At 43.1% G+C, this 19,068-nt stretch overlaps 1 protein-coding gene across 1 annotated transcript in view; it reads left to right on the plus strand.

Moving 5' to 3' along the window:
• The window catches only part of TCEANC2 (transcription elongation factor A N-terminal and central domain containing 2), a 51,604-nt gene that overhangs the window by 12,824 nt on the left and 19,712 nt on the right, over positions 1 to 19,068 (plus strand). The window contains exon 3 of the mRNA XM_062191387.1: positions 5,245 to 5,386. Coding sequence (XP_062047371.1) covers positions 5,245 to 5,386 — 142 coding nt within the window. The remainder of the gene's footprint in view (positions 1 to 5,244; positions 5,387 to 19,068) is intronic.

The raw sequence follows: 19,068 nt of genomic DNA on the forward strand, positions 1-19,068 counted from the left end.
ATATGGGTGTCCCAAGCATTCGTTAAACCCACTGTGTCACAATGCCTACCCTGGGACTGGGGTTTTAAGACCAGTATGGAGATATGAGATAGAACTTGAAGCTAATGTGATGTGGGAATTGGAAGTGACCTCACATATGAAGCTAGGAGCCAGAATAGGACTATGATGTTTGTGGAAAATGAGCTAAGCAACTCTGTCTACTGGCCCCAGGAAGCAGTATGAAGATTATAATCTCAAGATTTTGGATGGAAAATTAATTTATAATAAAGTAGAACCATAGACTTCTTACCATATGTAGCTTAAATTCACACTATCTGTAAAGCTAAAAAAATTAACATAAAAACTGAACTAGAACCAAGAAAATTCAAAGACTTTGGCAGAGGCAAATGGGAGATTTCCCTGATAAGATTCTTCATATTGTAGAGTACACAGAACTCTCACGGGAAATATTCCCCTCTAAAGATGAATTCATGGTCAAAAATTATAAACTCTGTAAGAAAATATCTGAAGGGAAAATTTGCAAATGTTAGTAATAGAATTTCTACTCCAGCAAATGGAAATAATGAGAACAACCTGAAGAAATTTTAAGCCAAATACATTTAAAATGTTCCCTGAGATAAAGAGAGGAATAGAAATCATAAAATAAGAACAGCACACTATGAAAAGAAAACAATTTGGAGGAAAAAAATAAAATCATTTCTGTTGAAGCTGAAATGCATTAAATAGGTTAAAGGTACACAAGCCATAGCTGAGGAGAAAACTTGGCGGGGGTGGGGGAGAGGGCTGGCACCATGGTTGAGTAAGTTAAGTCGCCACCTGCAACACCAGCATACCATATGAATGTCAGTTAGTGCACTTGGGAAGTCGGTGGAACATGACCCAACTAATTGGGCTCCTGCCAGCCACATGAGAGACCCAGTTGGAGTTCCAGGCTCTTGGCTTTGACCTGGCCAAGTCCTAGCCGTTGCAACCATTTGGAGAGTGAACCAGTAAATGGAAGATCTCTGTCTCCTCCTCTCTCTGTCACCTTGGCTTTCAAATAAACCTTAAAGAGAGAGAGAGAGAACTAGTGAATTGAAAGCTAGATCCAAAAAAATTGCTTAGACGGTATCACAGAGAGGTGAAGATACAGAAATATTAAAGAAAACATATAATAGGGATTTTAAAATTAGTAACCATAATATATACAAATGGACTAAATATGCCTAAGATTCTCAGATAGAGTCAGAAGCAAAATAAAGCAATATATGCTAAAGCAAAATACCCAGAAAGTTTAAAAGGATGGAAGACAATGTACAAAGGGAACTGTCATTGGTAGAACCTCATTGAAGCCATATTTACAACAGGAAAAATAATGGCAGAAGGAAACCCCCAAATACCCATGGGGAAATATATTTTGAAATTCTGAGACATTTGTATATAAAAATAATGGAATACTGTCCAGTACTATTAAAATGGATCACAGGAATAGGGGAGGGGGCACACTGTGGCCTAGTGGGTAAAACTGCTGCCCGCGACACCAGCAACCTATATGGGTGCCAGTTTGAGTTCCGGCTGCTCTGCTTCAGATCCAGCTTCCTGCTAATGGTCTGCGAAAAGCGGTAGAAGATGGCCCAAGTGCTTGGGCCCTGCTATCCACATGGAGACTTGGATGAAGCACCTGGCTCCTGGCTTTGGCCATCTGAGGATCATTGTGGCCATCTGAGGAATGAATCAGTATCTCTCTGTCTCTTTCTCTTTCTAAACCTGATTTTCAATAAATAAATATTAAAAATACATCATTGGGGCCAGCACTGTGGCATGTGGATAAAGCCGACACCTGCAGTGCCGGCATCCCATATGGGTGCCAGTTCAAGTCCTGGCTACTCCACTTCCAATCCAGCTCTCTGCTATGGCCTGGGAAAGCAGTAAAAGATGGCCCAAGTCTTTGGGCCCCTGCACCCACATGGGAGACCCGGAGGAAGCTCCTGGTTCCTGGCTTTGGATCAGTGTAGTTCCATCTGGTGTGGCCAATTGGGGAGTGAACCAACAGATAGAAGACTTTCTCTTTCTCTCTCTCTCTCTCTGTCTGTCCTTCTCTCTCTCTGTAACTCTTTCAAATTAATAAATAATCTTAAAAAAAATTGAATGTCAAAAGCATGATATTTACACCTTCCTATTAAAAACATCCCCTTGGCTTTTCTTTTTCATACCATTTAACACTAATAATACTATTATATATTATAATGAATAATAAAAAAGGACTTTGAATTTTGACTGTGCCCTAAAGGCAAGAACAAAGCAATAGATATTAAACAATATTCCTAAATGACATTTTTTTTTTTTTGACAGAGTGGACAGTGACAGAGAGAGACAGAAAGGTCTTCCTTTACCGTTGGTTCACCCTCCAATGGGCGCCACGGCCGGCGCGCTGCGGCTGGCGCGCTGCGGCCGGCGCACCAAGCTGATCCGAAGGCAGAAGCCAGGTGCTTCTCCTGGTCTCCCATGGGGTGCAGGGCCCAAGCACTTGGGCCATCCTCCACTGCACTCCCGGGCCACAGCAGGGAGCTGGCCTGGAAGAGAGGCAACCGGAACAGAATCCAGTGCCCCAACCAGGACTAGAACCTGGTGTGCTGGTGCCGCAAGGCGGAGGATTAGCCTATTGAGCCACGGTGCTGGCCCCTAAATGACATTTTTTGTCCTAAAAATTTATTTAGGGGCTGGCATCACCGCACAATGGGTAGAGCTGCTGCCTTGATACTGGCATCTCTCATGGGTACCGGTTCATGTCCCGGCTGTTCCACTTCTGATCCAGCGCCCTGTTAATGTGCCTGGGAAAGCAGCAGAAGATGGCCCAACTATTTGGGCCCCTGCACCCAAGTGGGAGACCCAGAAGAAGCTCCTGTCTCTGTCTCTTCCTCTCTCTAAACTCTCAAGTAAATAAATAAATATTATGTTTATGTAATATATTTATATATTATAACTTTATTTGGGAGGCAGAGTTTACAGAGAGAGGGAGAGAAAGAGAGACCTTGCATCTACTGGTTCACTCTCCAAACAGCTGCAACAGCTGAGGCTGGGCCAATCTGAAGCCAGGAGCCAGGAGCTTCTTCCAGGTCTCCCACGTGGCTGCAGGGGCCCAAGCACCACGCCATTAGCAGAGAGCTGGATCGGAAGTGGAGCATCTGGGAGTTGAACCAGAGCCTATATGGGATGTTAGCACCTCAGGCAGTCTTAACTTGCTGTGCCACAGTGTTGGCCCCCTAAGTGAGATTCTTGATCATTTAATTATGCAGAACTTGCAACAGCAGTACAATTTCAGAGTCCTGATCCCATCGCTTTATAGAAGATTGAAATTAAAGGAACAGGAGAAAGAATTCCTTTGAATTAAGTGAGAGTGCTGATATTTTCATTTGGAGAACTTGACTTCAGTTCCTGGAGTTGGTGAACACATTACACCTGTGCCTGGGAAGGTTTAGACAGAGTGACTGTTTCCAAAGGGAGAAGTGGCTACATGGAGAAGGCTGTTACTCTCCCAGAATTTTTAAGGACATAGACGTGGGCAATGGTGGGAGAAAATGGTGGCCTGGGCTTGAATTAAAGTGGCTGGGTTAACAAGGATCCTTATAGAGAGAATCTGTATGAAGTTGGTTCTCAAAAACTGGGACCTCAGGGCAGACTTGCAAGCAGCTGGCTGGAAGAGGCATTGCCCACATGATTCCGAGAAGGGAGCTTTCCAAGGCACGACCCTTTAAGAGAGGGAAAAAGGTTTACGTCTGCCAAGTCCCTAGAGGGCTAAAGCCTGATTTCCTGTCCTCCTTTTCTAAGGCTTGAACCTAGAAGGGCCAGAAACCAAAGCAAATAAGCAGACTGGGGAGGAAGAGAAACAAAGATGGAGAAATAGAGGAATCACACACCCCCTTTCCAGCAGTTTCTAGGCTGGAAGTAGACCCTAGTTAAAGGAAGGAGACAACACTTTTTGGTTGATTTCTGTCAGACTACCATATAGAAAGCTACACAAGAGCTAGCGCTAAGACACCACTTAGGTTGCCCACATCCCATATCAGAGTGTCTGGGTTTGAGTCCCACCTCTGCTTCCAGCTGATGTGTACCTGGGAGGCAGCAATTGATGGCCCAAGTACTTGGATCCCTGTCACCCAAGTGGGAGACTTGGATGCAGTTCTCGGATCCTGGCTTTGACTTGATCTAGCCCTGGCTGTTTTGGGCTTTTGAGGAATGAACCAGTGGATAGATTTCTGTCTTTTCTCTGTCTTTCCTTCAAATAAAAAAAGTAATTAAAAGAATTTTTAAAAGTACATGAATCCTAGTTGTACATCCTGTGGGATTTTTCATAATGTGAAGACACTAGTTCTAGATCAAGAAACTTTACAAGAGTCTTATAAATTCTTCCAGTCTTTTAACTGAGCCCGCCTCCTCAAGGTAGTGATCCAAGATGAGTATCTCTTTAATGAGTATGAAATCACCTTCAGTGTTTTGTTTCCTAGTTTACTTTCACTCTTAGGTGAGATAATTTCAAAATTACTGAAGAATTGTAACAGTACAAAGAACTTTCCCATCCTCACCAGATTCTTTAATTGTCAATATTTTACACTAACTGGAAAGATGTATACCAACTGTGAGATGGTAGTTTGTTCCAGGAAGAGAAGGAAGGGAGTGAATTTGGTGAAGGATGTAAAGGAACTCAAACGTTACAACATTTGATTATATAGGATGGCAGCATCTTAAACTTTCTTTTATTATAAATGGGTTACTCTATACCTTTCCACACATTTGAACTTTTGAAAGATTCTTTCTACTAGGGAAAGTTTGAGTTTTATCCTACAGGGGGTGGGGGACTGTTGAAGAGTGCTTCTTATTGTTGAAATAAACACGTCTGATTTTTCTGCTCTCTGTCCTTGCCTATGAATGAAGACACTCTTCAGTGAGCTATAGCGTTGATTCACCTCAGCCTCGTTACTCTTTTCTCATATTTATTGCCTCTCACTGCTAAGTGCCCAGTAGTGTCCGACATGGTAAGATTAAAACTTGCACTTTTCCTGATAGATGCAACTCTCTTCCTGATTTGCAGTAAGCAGGACCTGCTTTTAAGCAATTATGCATCATTTGGGGCCATCACACACTGTGCTTCAGTCCAGGTCAAAATCAATAATTCATATGTCAATAGGAGCCCCATTAGCTCAGGTGAAGGCAGATGTCTTTCTAATGAAAATGTTCCATTTTCCAAATGACTTTTCTTTTTCCCAGAGAGTTGTGGTTGTAGAAGACATAAAAAGATGGAAAACTATGTTGGAGCTTCCTAATCAAACCAAAGAGAATCTAGTTGAAGCCTTACAAGAATTAAAGAAGAAAATACCCTCCAGGGAAGTGTTAAAATCAACAAGGATAGGTATGTTCCTTCTGAATTTTATGAAAAGTAGTAAATTTTGGTTTTTTTCTTCCCTTCCTCCAGTATTACATTATCTGCCATATCAGTGCTTTTCAAACTATCTCTGGTAAAGGACCATTGTTTTAAAAATTCTCCATTTGTTGGCAGTCAATACTTTCATAGTATATAATAAAAATTATCTGAAAAATGAAATTGAAGTATACAAAATATAAGCTCCCAATTTTTTATTAGATTTAGTAGTTATAAAATTACTGTCAAACTGCAAAAAAAGCTCCTCAATGCTTGCATTCAGTTTCTGTAGTGATCTTATGGACTAATAATAATATAGGAATAACATCTTGAGTGTGCGTGGTGCTGAGTGTGCAGAAGTGATTAAGATATGTTTCATGACCTCAAGGAACTTAGGGTTTGGAAGGTAAGCCTAATGTGTAGACAGATGGGGGCAGTGCAGTATTGCAGGTTATAAAGGGAAACATTAATGTTCTGGGTGCCATTCTGATTTATACAAGGTATATGCTAGCACAAAGGACAGCAGTCATGTCTTTGGAATTCAGAAAAGGCCTCATAGAGGAGGGGACATTTCACTTAAATCTGGAAAGAGATTTGGATTTATATCTTGAGTAGAAATAACTTAGAAAACTTAGTTTATAGAACCAAATAATAGCAGTGTTTGCTACTGCATCATTTACTGAGGCTTTGGAGATATTTAAGAGGTGAGACACTACACTGAATTGCCATTTTAGTACAGTACTCAACTGTGGATAATATGCAAGGAAGAGCCAACATGTGTTCCTCAAGCTGCTCCCAGTTCCCCAGGGAGTCCAGGGAAGTCATTCACAGCTGCTGTTCTTGCCCTCACTGATGCAGCCATTGCCTTGTCTGCCTCCCCTTGACCTCTTGTTCATGAGAAATAGGAGAGAGAGCAGCTTCACACTGGCCCTAACAGCTGGGAAGAGTTGTGTGGAATCCCCAGAGGGCCCCCCAAGAGTTTTAGAGCTGTACCCCTGTAATATAAACCAGAATCTGAGAAAATGAGATGCTTAAAGAACATAAAACCCTATCACTGTAGCCAAGGAGATTGTTCCATCTGCTGCTGGATTTTCTGTCTTTATAGGTTGTGGTCACTAGAGGGCAATAATATCATTCATATGAGCAGATAAGGAATTTCCACCAGTAGAGGGTACTAATGATTAATAGTTTATAAGTGTGCATGTATGTGTATATATATTCATATTTAGGCTCATACCACAACTACCATATGGGATCAGATCTTAAATATCAACATAATAGGTTGGACTGTCCTACAAATGTAAAATAGATGATAAATCTTAAAAAAATCATTTCTAATTGGCCTTTGGGTATAATTGTGAATAAGCTTACAAGAATGATTGCATCTGATATTAAGAGATTTCAATTCAAGGGTCATAATGAAGTCACATATAAGGACTTGACTTAGGAGAAGCTAGAAACCATCTAATTTTTGAGTTTTGACCCCACCCCAAGCCTTCCCTAAACCTGAGGTTGTGTGGTATATAGGAGTTTCTTGATTCCTTTATAGTAGTTATGTCAGTTGCTATGCTAAAGATAGCATTTGGGCTGCTGGCGCCGCGGCTCAATAGGCTAATCCTCCGCCTGCGGCGCCAGCACACTGGGTTCTAGTCCCGGTTGGGGCACCGGATTCTGTCCCGGTTGGGGCACTGGATTCTGTCCCGGTTGCCCCTCTTCCAGGCCAGCTCTCTGCTGTGGCCCAGGAGTGCAGTGGAGGATGGCCCAAGTGCTTGGGCCCTGCACCCAATGGGAGACCAGGAGAAGCACCTGGCTCCTGCCTTCAGATCAGTGTGGTGCGCCTGCCGCAGTGCGCCGGCCACAGCGGCCATTGGAGGGTGAACCAATGATAAAGGAAGACCTTTCTCTCTGTCTCTCTCTCTCTCTCTCTCTTTTTTTTTTTTTTTGACAGGCAGAGTGGATAGTGAGAGAGAGAGAGACAGAGAGAAAGGTCTTCCTTTTTACCGTTGGTTTACCCTCCAATGGCCGCTGCGGCCAGCTCATCACGCTGATCCGAAGCCAGGAGCCAGGCGCTTCTCCCGGTCTCCCATAGGGGTGCAGGGCCCAAGCACTTGGGCCATCTTCCACTGCCTTCCCGGGCCATAGCAGAGAGCTGGCCTGGAAGAGGGGCAACCGGGATAGAATCCGGCGCCCCAACTGGGACTAGAACCCGGTATGCCGGCGCCGCAAGGCGGAGGATTAGCCTGTTAAGCCACGGCGCCGGCCCTCTCTGTCTCACTGTCCACCCTGACTGTAAAAAAAAAAAAAAAAAAGATACCATTTGGGCCACTACCTTAGAGTGTTTACATTTTTCAACCTTTAGCCTTCCTGTCTGTCCCTATCCTTTTAGTTGTAAGGGACAAATATTTACTGAGTCCTTCTTTGTGCTGGGAACTGTGCTGGCATAATAATGAAGGAAATACGTATTGGCTCTGCCTTTTTGGAGCCTGAAGTCTCATGGAAAGACAGATAGTTTAACAAGTGTGATGATGAGAGGAAGTTAGCCAAGTAAGTGTATATGTTGGGAGAAGGGGAGAGGTGTTGAAGAATGTGTCAGGTAGGGGGTACAACATGTGAGCTGTATAGAAGGTGGGGGTGGGAGAGCACATGCACATTCCAGAAACTAAAAGAAGTTTGGTGTGTTTGAAATGTGACGTGCTGGAGAGAGTGTGGCAAGAAGTGAGACTGGAGAGACAGTTTGAACCACATGGAGAAGGCTCTTGGTAAGTCATTCAAAACTGTTTGATCTTGGCATGTATATTACTTATCCATTGCTGTGTAAAATTAACTGATTAAAATATTATTTCACACAGTCTTTTTGAGGGTCAGCAATCTGGGAACAGCTTATTTGGGTGGTTCCAGCTCAGGGTCTCCCGAAAGGATACAGCTGAGCTGTTGGCTGGGGCTGCAGTCTTCTGAAGGCTTGACCAGGGCGTGAGTATATGCTTCAGAATGGCTCACTTGCACGATTGCTGGCTGCAGGCCTCAGTTCCTCATCGCATAGACTTCTCCTTAGGGCTGCTTAGGACATGGCAGGTGGCTTTCCCTAGAGCATGTGATCTAGGAGAGAACAACCGAGATAGAAGCCACAATGTCTTTTATAACCTAATCTCAGAAGTGACGCACAATTCTTGTCATTCTCTGTGGATCAGAGACCAATCCTAGCATGATTTGGAAGGCAACTACAAAAAGGTATGACTACCAGGAAGTCAGAATCTAAGGGCTGCCCTGTATCCTGGCTACCACAGCATGTACTTTTTGTTTATCCTAGATCTGTTACACTTCCTGGACTTGCAGATTCAGTCCATGTTCATTTGTTAAAAACTTAGAGCCATTATTTATTTACTTTTAATTCAGAGACAGAGCTCCCATCCACTGGTTAACTCCCTAAATGCCTATAACAGGTGGGACTGGCTTGGGCTGAAACTGGGAGCTGGGAACTCAGTCCACATCTCCTCCAAGGGTAGCCAGGAACCCAAAGACTTGGGCCATTACCTGCTGCCTCTTATGGTACACATTGGCAGGCAGCTAGAATCAAGAGCTGGAGCTGGGGCTTTAATCCCAGGACAAAGTAGGACACAGAGATTATAACTGCTAGGCTGGACCTAGCAGCCTAGCACAATTTATCTGTAGAAGTGCCTCTCAGAGCAGGTGTTGTGGTGTAGTGGATAAAGCCACTGCCTGCAGTGCCGGCATCTCATATGGGCACTGATTTGTGTCTCTGCTGCTCCACTTCTGGTCCAGCTCCCTGCTGATGGCCTGGGAAAAGCAGTGGAAAATGGCTCAAGTGCTTGGGCTCCTAATACCCATGTAGGAGAGCTAGAAGAGGTCTCAACTCTTGGCTTCAACCTAGCCTAGCCCCAGCTGTTGTAGCCATCTGGGGAGTGAACCAGCAGATCTCCCTCTCCCTCTCTATCTCCTTCTCCCTCTCCCCCTCCCCCCCCCTTCCCTGCCTCCCTCTCTGTAACTCTCTCAAATCAATAAATAAATCTTTCTTAAAAAATGCCTCTCTTGGACATCTGGTTTAGAGGTTAAGACAGATTAGGATATCCGTGTCGCATATTGGAATACTTGGGTTTGAGTCTCAAATTCTGATTCCAAATTCCTACAAATCATGGCTCAAGTAGTTGGGTTTCTGCCATCCATCTGGGGGACCTGGGTTGGGTTCCTTGCTTCTAGCTTCAGCGCAGCCCAGTTCAGTTACTGTAGGCATTTGGGGCAGTGAACTACTAGATGGAAGCTTGTTCTGTCTGACTCTCTGTACTTCTCAAAAAAAAAAAAAAAAAAAAAAAAAAAAAAAAAAAAGTCTCTCATTCTCTCTATTACCTCTTTCTGAGATTCTACAGTTACAAGTGTTAAGCCTTATATTTTCCATATCACTCAGCTTGTGTCAATTTTATGTTTTTGTCTCTTAGAAATCTGTGTAATTTTTTAGATATATTTAATCCAAGTTACTAATTCTCTGTTCAGCTGACTCTAATCTGTTATTTAACTCATTCACTCAGTTCATCATTTCACAAATTCTGTTTTCATTTATTTTAAAGATTTATTTATTTATTTGAAAGAGTTAGACAGAGAGGACAGACAGAGAGAGAGAGGTCTTCCATGCGATGGTTCACTCCCCAATTGGCTGCAACAGCTGGAGCTGTGCCAATCTGAAGCCAGGAGCCTCTTCCGGGTCTCCCACTGGGTTCAGGGGCCCAAGGACTTGGGCCATCTTCTACTGCTTTCCTAGGCCATAGCAGAGAGCTGGATTGGAAGTGGAGCAGCCAGGTCTCAAACCAGCGCCCAAATGGGTTGCCGGCATTTCAGGCCAGGGCGTTAACCCACTGCACCACAGTGCAGGCCCCTCTTTTCATTTTTACCATTTTCCTTTTCCCCTGTGTGCTATACATGTTATTTGCAGTCTTGTTATTGTACTTTTTATTTCTTTAAATCTTTAACGTATAGCTCTTTTATATTCTTAATTTCAATAATATTTATAGTGTTTGAGGATTTAAATCTCTTATGTATTATTTCTGCTGACTCACATGGTGCATGCCTTCCCATATGATTGTTGATTTTTTATTGTGAGTTCATTGTTTTATTTCAGGCTGCAGGAATCCTATGGGACTAAGTTGGAAGAAACATCCCACTAAAAGGGATTAGCTTCTTCTGTTTCTGCATAAAACAGGGCCCACCGCTGACCTAGAGTACTTTAGCTCACCTTTCAAGGATCCCACCTCAGTGTGGGAGTCCCAAGATTAGCTTTCCTACCTTACCACGGGCCCAAAGCTAAGTATTTCAGCAGTGTTGCTAGTTTTTTTTTTTTTTTTTAAGATTTATTTATTTATTTATTTATCTATCTATATATCTGTCTGAAAGGCAGAGAGAGAGGATCCACCTGCTAGTTTACTCTCCAAATGCCTTCAACAGCCAGGGCTGGCCTGGCTGGGCTGAAGCCAGGAACCAAGAGCTCCATTTGAGTTTCTCACATGGGTGGCAGGGGCCTAACTAGTTGGGTCATCTTGCTGTGCCTTCCCAGGTATATTAGCAGAAAGTTAGATTGGAAGCAGAGTAGCCAGGACTTGAACCTACACTATATTATGGGATGCCAACGTTGCAAGCAGCAGTGTGCACCACAGTGACTGGTCCCTGCTTTGCTAGTAGCCCTTGGTTTACTGTACTCTTCCCTGGTCCTATCCTTCTAGCCTTTGCTAACTTTTTTTTTTTTTTTTTTTTTAATTAATTTAAAAGACAGAGTTACAGAGAGGCAGAGGCAGAGAGAGAGAGGTCTTCCATCTGCTAGTTCACTCTCCAGTGGCCGCAATGGCCAGAGCTACACTCAACCTGAAGCCAGGAACCAGAAGCTTCTTCCAGGTCTCCCATGCGGGTGCAGGGGCCCAAGGACTTGGGCCATCTTCTACTGCTTTCCCAGCTACTAAAACATCCAAATGAGAAATGAGCATGCCCTAGATGGAATAATAGACATGAAGTTGGAGAAATGTAGTTGGAATCAAGAGAAATACCTGTAGTAACATCCAGGAGACCCAGAGAGTGAATGTTGGGGATGAAGATGAAGGAGTGAAGGCTGAGCACAGATTTCTGAAGTGGGTAAGTAGGTGGGTAGCAGTACCACTTACTAAGATAGGGAGCAGCAGGTTTGGCAGTAGGGAGGAATATGAGTTCAGTTTTAGACTTACTGTGTTTGACTTACTGTGGAACATCCCAGAGGAAATGGCCAGCAAGATGTTGAATATATAAGGCTGAAGCAAAGGACAGACTAACTGTATACTTGGGAGTCATTATCAACATATAACTTGGAATTGAGGTGAAGGAAATGGATAAGCTTTTCCAGGTAGAGTTTATAAGAAAAGTGAAGAAGCAAGTCCAAATTCTGAAGCACACCAGTGTTTGAGTGACAGGTCTCAAGTCAGAGTTGGTGACTGTGAGGGTGTTACCAGGGAAATGGAAGAGAATGCAATCATGGACTGCAAAGGGATAAATGTGAGGACAACAGTGTCCATTGTTGTCAAATGCCAAGTAAGCAAAGTCTAAAAACTATACATTAGATTTTATAAAATAAAGGTGTTATCTTGGTTAGAAGAGTTTCAAAGGCAAGGTTATGGGCAGAACCTCGAGGAACAAGGAGGAAATGTGGAATGAAATTATGAAAACAGATAACTCTTTCCAGAGGTTTGGTGTTGAAAGAAAAGGAAAAGGTGACAATATAAGAAAAGAAAGTAAAATTGAAGAAAATTCTGGTTTTTAAGACAGGAGAGACTCTTAATATTTTGAATAGTAGTGGGAAGAATCTGGTAGAGTAAGAGAAGTTAATGTAGGAGAAAGATAAAAGGATGGAACCCTAAATTGTTGAGATTGCTGAGTAAGATGAGGAGTAGCAAACACCTTGGATCATCTGATATGTGTGTTTTATCTAGGGTCATTTTTTCATTCAGCACATACTGAGGGCTTTCCATGTATGATGCCTTATGCTAGGTGCTAGGGAATACTGCATGTTCCATATTTATAAGGCACTCATACTCTCTCTGAAGAAATAGGCATATAGTTTATCATTATGAATAACATGAAAATGCTGAAAGCGAGGGATGTACAAAGATTTGTGGGAATATAGGGGGGATAATGACTACTGCTTGGGTAAATTAAGAGGGGCTTTCTTAGGGGAGACAGAATTTTGCTGGGTCAGAGTGGCCTAGCAAATGGCAAGCTCAATGCCAGTAGAGATAAGAATAAGGGGGGAATGAAAACTTAAAAATCCTGAGCACAGCTAAAGTCTAGGATGCATGACTAGGGTGGGCAGAATTGGGTAGAGATGGAGCCTGGTTTTAAAGAAACTTGAGAACTAATCAGCTCTCCTTATATGCTTACCCTATATGCTAGTGTCAAGTGTGTATTTCTTTGGGCATACTTTGAAGAAAAAGCTCTGGATTCAAATAAATTGTCTTGTGTCCCTTACAAATTAAATAAGCCTGTTTAATTTATTTTACCCAGGATTTTCCAAGGAATTTTCTTTAAGTGAGTATCTGTTAGCAACATATATGAGCTTTTGAAAAAATGCTGTTGGAACAGTTTAATGTCTTTAAGCTATAGAATGACATGATATGGGTTTCTGGTGGCCAACAGAAGAGCGTATAGGGAAGGAATGGAGAAAAGGAGATCAGATAGGAGGTCGGTCAGGCATTTGTTCGGCTGATACTTATTGAATGCCTGCCACATTCCAAGCACTATTCTGGAAGCCCATGATCAAAACAGACAAAAATCCCCACCCTGGTGAAACTTACATTCTAGTGAGGAGACAGTGTTTTGTTTAAAGTGCTATGGAAAAGAGAAAAGCCGAGCAAGTGCAGGATTATGAACGTTTATGAGAGAAGCAGTAGTAGGCCTCACTGAGAGACCTTTGAGCAGAAAGTTGAAGGCAGGGAGAGAGTGAACTGTGAGGACCAAGTACGGCTGTGCTCATCGAGATGAGACACGGTGAACATGTGGAGGACAGTGGAGATGACAGAGAACTGACCGGCGGGAGTGGACCGGACTTTGTCATCACGTTCTTCCGCTTCATGGGCTTTTTCCTATCTTCAGACTTGTACAGATCTTTCCCTTTAGTTGTCTTTGTCACTTTCCAGACCCTTATTTCTCTTCCTTTTACAGTCAAATTCCTTTAAAAATGATTGATACAACCCCCCATTTCTGGCCCTCTCACCTCTTCATTAAAGCCTTTTTAAGCTGGCTTCTCCCACACTGCTACTACTCTCCCAGGACACGAGTGATTTCATCCCATCCAGATCCAACAGTCTTGTCTCTGTTCTCATCTTCCCAGAACCGTGAATTTGAAACCATTGATTACTCTTTCTGTTGACATAAATGACACTGAACTGGTTGCCAATTCTGTATCTATCTATTTTTAAAGTGCTTGTTTCCTTCATAGCCCTTATCTCAGCTTGTAATGACTTATATTATTTACTTCTTTTTGTTTATTTGTTAGGCATTAACTCCATGCCAGCCAGGACCATGCTATTTTACTCAGCAAGTATATTTGAGGCATTAATGTGGCATATGGTGGGAGTTCAGGATATATTTGTCAAATGAGGGAAAATGACAAAGTTGGACAAGATTTTCTCCATGGCTCATCTAGCCTTCTATATGCCTGTTTCTTGCCTTTCTCTGGTTTTTCTGTCCTTGTCCGCTCTCCCCTAACAGGGGTGCCTTTCCCTAAAGCTCAACTCTCAGTCTTTTGTTGTTGCTTCAGAACACTTAGCCGGAAAACCAGCTTAATTGAAGCCTTATCCAGACTCCTCTTGGTCATGGATCTTTTGTCCTGGTTCTTTTTTTCTTTTTTAAGATTTGTTTATTTATTTGAGAGGTAGAGTTACAGGGAGAGAGAAAGAGAGACGGAGAGAAAGGTCTTACATCCACTGGTTCACTCCCTAAATAGCTGCAATAGCCAGAGCTGGACCAATCCAGAGCCAGGAGCTTCTTCCGGGTCTCCCATGTGGGTGCAGGGGTCCAAGCATTTGGGCCATCTTCTGCTGCTTTCCCAGGCCACAGCAGAGAGCTGGATTGGAAGAGGAGTGGTTGGGACACAAACCAGTGCTCACATGGGATGCCAGCGCCACAAGTGGAGGCTTAGCCTACTACACTACAGCATCAATCCCTGATTCATTTTTTAAAGATTTTTAAAAGCCTTTTTATTTATTTATTTATTTGAAAGACCAGGATGGAGGGGAGAGAGATAAACAGAGAGAAAGGTCTCCTACTCACTGTTTTGTTCCTTAAATGCTGACAACAGCCAGGGCTGCGTCGGGCCAAATCCAGGAGCCGAGAACTCCATCAAGGTCTCCCTTGTAGGTAGCAGGAACGCACATACTTGGGCTATTACTACTACCTGCCAGGGTGCACATAATTGTCATTATCTGTGTTCTTTGTCCATTTATAATTGAGATCTTACAATTTTTTCTCATCCATTTTTTGAGTTTTGTAAAAATGTCAATGTCGTAATCTTTATAATTCCATTTACCTAGCTCAATTTAGAAACAAGAGAGCTGAGACCCAGGGAGATGAAGTGACTTATCCAGGGCTACACAGTGAGTTAGTGCCAGAGATGTGATGAGAACCCAGATCTCTTGGGCAGTGTTGCTTCCTGGTGAGCAGGCTGCCTTTGTGCCCTGTGCTTGAGCCATATGTGCCTTTATTTTATTGGACCATCTCTATGGGTCTGCCATCTGCTCAGTCTTACCTCTTGTAAATCAGAATTTAGAGCCTTGCATATTTCAAATGGGAGTCTCACCCTAGTGTTTGTATTTTCATTACTATTCCTAGCATTTTGCCCTGATGTAAACTGTTTAGGTAGACATGTCCAGTAGGAAGTTGAAGATGTGGAATTGAATCTCAGCTGGTAATTTTTTTGTTTCTGTTTTTGTTTTTTTAAAGATTTATTTATTTATTTGAAATTCAGAGTTATAGAGAGAGGGAGAGACAGAGAGAGAGAGAGAGAGAGAGATCTTCCATCTGTTGGTTCACTCCACAGATGGCCAAAACAGCCAGGACTGGGCCAGGCTGAAGCAGGAGCTCTTCTAGGTCTCCCACTTAGGTAGCAGGGCCCAAGCACTTGGGCTATCTTCTGTTGCTTTTTCCAGACCATTAGCAGGGAGCTGGCATCCCTATGATGCCAGCACAACACCAGCCCCTCAACTGAGAAGTTTAAACCAGAAATGCATGTTGAGAAGTCATTTTCCAGGAAGTATTTGTTTAAAATCACATAAGTTGGTGAATTCTCTTAGTAAAAAGAAAGATTAAAGAGCTGAAGCCTGGACCTGGGGGAAAAAAATCATGGTAGAGAAGTGAAAAGAGGAAGAAGAGCCAGTGAAAGAAGCTGAGGGAGTGTGGCTAGAGAGAGGAAGAGAGGCAGGGCAGTATAGGGACAAACAGGCCGTGGAGGAGAGTGCTTCTATAGGCAGCGCTTGTGAGGGCCTCCTTGTTCTCAAGAGAAGCTGAAGGCCAGTTGGGAAAAAGCCCACGGACCTAGCAGTTACAGGGCCTCTGTGAATGGGTACCTTTGTTATAAAGAAAACTAGTGGTCAGGAGGTATCCGTCAAACAGCTGATGATGAGGCCGTGGAATTAAGATCTTGCAATATCAACCTTTACTTTGCAGTACTGTGTATTTGAATATTCTCAGGAAACTATGTCATTCGTATTGATCTGATTTCAGAGTTGCCTTATTTTCAATTATGATTGATTATATATACATATGTGACCTCATTTGGTCTATATAACAATTCTGAAAGCAAATGTAATTATTTTTTTCCACTTTACAAATGGAAAAACTGAGGCTTGGAGAGTTGAAAGTAGTTTGTCCCAGGTCAGACAACCAAATAAGTGGCAAAGCAAAGATACTCTTGGGACTGGCATCATGGTATAGTGGGTTAAGTGCCACCTCCAACACCAGTATGGTGCACTGGTTCAAGTCCCATCAGTTCCGTTTCCAATCTAACTCCCTGCTAACGCACCTGGGAAAACAGCAGTAGATGGCCCAAGTGCTACAGTCCCTGCCACTCACATGGGAGACCCAGATGGAGTTCCAGACTCCTGGCTTCAGCCTGGCCCAGCCCTAGCTGTTGTGGCCTTTTTGGGGAGTGAACAAGTGGATAGAAGATCGATCTCTCTCTTTCTCTCCATCTCTTTCTCCTTCCTTTTCCTCTCTCTGAAACTCTGCCTTTTAAATAAATAAAATGGATTATTTTTTTAAAAAGCTGATACTTTTATGCCATGTTATACTACCTCCTAAAACCTAAAGATGCATCGAAAGTAAAAATCAAGTTGTTGTTGGAATTCCATTCCTTTATGGAAGCTCTGTGGGCAGTATCTATTCTTGCCTTTTCCAGTTTCTAGAAGCCACTTGCATTCCTTGACTTTGGTCTCCTTTCTCCATCCTAAAACTAGCAATGATCAAATTCTTCCCACATCCCATCTCTCTTATCCACTTTTCTGACTCTTCTATATTAAGGACTCATGTGATTAGACTTGGCCCAGGTGGAAAATCCAGGCTAATCTCTCCGTCTCAGGGTCCTTAACCTTAAGCGTACCTATGAAGTCCCTTTTCTCATGTCAGGTAACACTGTCATGAGTTCTGAGTTGTAGGGCATGGACACCTTTGGGGACCATTGTTTTGCCTACCATAATCCTTAAATTATGCCATGCTATTTCAGGCTTCTGTGCTCTTGTTCACTCTGCTCCTTTTCCCATTTCTGCCTTCCTTAATCATTGTCAAGACTAGAGATAAGTATTACCTCTTTTATGGTATCCTTGGCCCCCTTTGCCAGCTCAACTGATTGTTCTGTCCTTTTGGCCCTTCATGAGGTTCTCTGTTCAATACTGTCTTAGGAAGTATAATGCTTCCCTTGTGTTTGGACCTACCAAGAGCTCCTTGAACACTACCAAGGGCTGTGTCTCAGTGTTCTATCCAAGTGCCCAAAACAGGGCCTGGTACATGTCTAGTATTTGGTTGTGTTTGTTAAATGAACAAGAGACTGCTTCCCGCAGGAAATTTGTCTTTAACAGTGTGCTGGAAGGTAGAAGCCCCTTGACCTTAAAACCAGGGGACTCGACCCAGGTTATAAGACCAGCCAGTGACACTGCCTACTTTAAAACGTAAAGTTCATGAAGCAAATAATGACTTTTTGCAGATCATTAACTTCCTGTGACCTTGGGGAAAGGTCATGGAGCCTCATGTTTTTCATCCAGATCAAGAGGACGCAGTAACATAGGCTGGATGCGTGAGTTCTAGAGCTGGACTCCCTGTGTATGGATTTGAAACCTGACTTTGTTTCTTGCCGTGCTTCACAAATTACTTAGCCTCTCAGTGCCTCAGGTACTTTGCCTCTAAAATGGAAAATTACAAAAACACTCACTTCCTTGAGTTGTTCTGAAGACTAAGTTAAGATAGATAAAGTGTTTGGCACAATGGCTGTCATTAATGTTGCCATGAAATTTCCTTTATGAGCTAAGATTTACGATTTTGCCCCATATTTTTCTAGAAGGGAATTCCTCAGACCTCCTCTCTTCTCCTTTCCTTGTCCCAGACTGGATTGCCTTTCTTTGTTTTTGTTTTTGTTTTTTAAGATTTGTTTAGGGGCTGGCACTGTGGCGTAGCGGGTAAAGCCACCGCCTGCAGTGCTGACATCCCATATGGGCACCAGTTAGAGTCCCAGCTGTTCCACTTCTGATCCAGCTCTCTGCTGTGGCCTGGGAAAGCAGTAGAAGATGACCCAAGTGCTCTGACCCCTGCACCTGCGTGGGAGACCCAGAAGAAGCTCCTGGCTCCTGGCTTCGGGTTGGCCTAGCTCTGGCTGTTGTGGCCACTTGGGGAGTGAACCAGCGGATGGAAGACCTCTCTCTCTCTGCCTCTGCCTTTCTATAGCTCTGCCTTTCAAATAAATTAATCTTAAAAATATAAAAAGATAACCCCATAAGAGATGCCGACACTGCAGGTGGTGGCTTTACTCGTGACGCCTCAGCACCGGCACCCTGGATTGCCTTTCTTGCTCTCACTCTCTGGAGATTCTTCTCTTTTGCTAGTCTTAAATTCCCCTTAAGCTCCTATAGCTCTGCCTGCCTGGGCTGGTTTCCTCCATGGGGGACCAGTCTGGGTATGGCTCCTGTGGACATACCTGTGGGGTGTACTGCCCCCTGCAGGCCAGAAGCAGGGACTCCACTGCCCTGACCAGAGAGTTGATGCTTTCCGCCCTCTAGCCTCCTCTCAGGGTCTGATGCATTTGGTTTGAGAATACTAAGAAGGTGAACAGCATTATCTCCAAGGAGCCTTATTGAACACTCTCTAGTACCCAGTTCCTAATAACAGATAAGTATAGGATATTAGTGGTTAAGTGTGCAGGCCCTGGAATCAACTTGCTTCAAATGGAATCAGGTGTTCCAATCCTGGCTTCCATACTTAATAGCTGTGAGACCTTAGGCAAGTTACTTTGCAGAGCTTCAGTTTACAGTTCCTAAAAAGAGATATAATATTGGCCCTGAATCCATTGTTTAGTTAGAAAAATTAGATGCAATAATTCGCCAGTATTGATAAGCAGGAAGGATAGAGTTTTCTTTCTTTCATTCTTTTTTTTTAAGATTTTATTTATT

Source organism: Lepus europaeus, chromosome 5, assembly GCF_033115175.1.
Source record: "Lepus europaeus isolate LE1 chromosome 5, mLepTim1.pri, whole genome shotgun sequence".
Classification (NCBI taxonomy): Eukaryota; Metazoa; Chordata; class Mammalia; order Lagomorpha; family Leporidae; genus Lepus; species Lepus europaeus.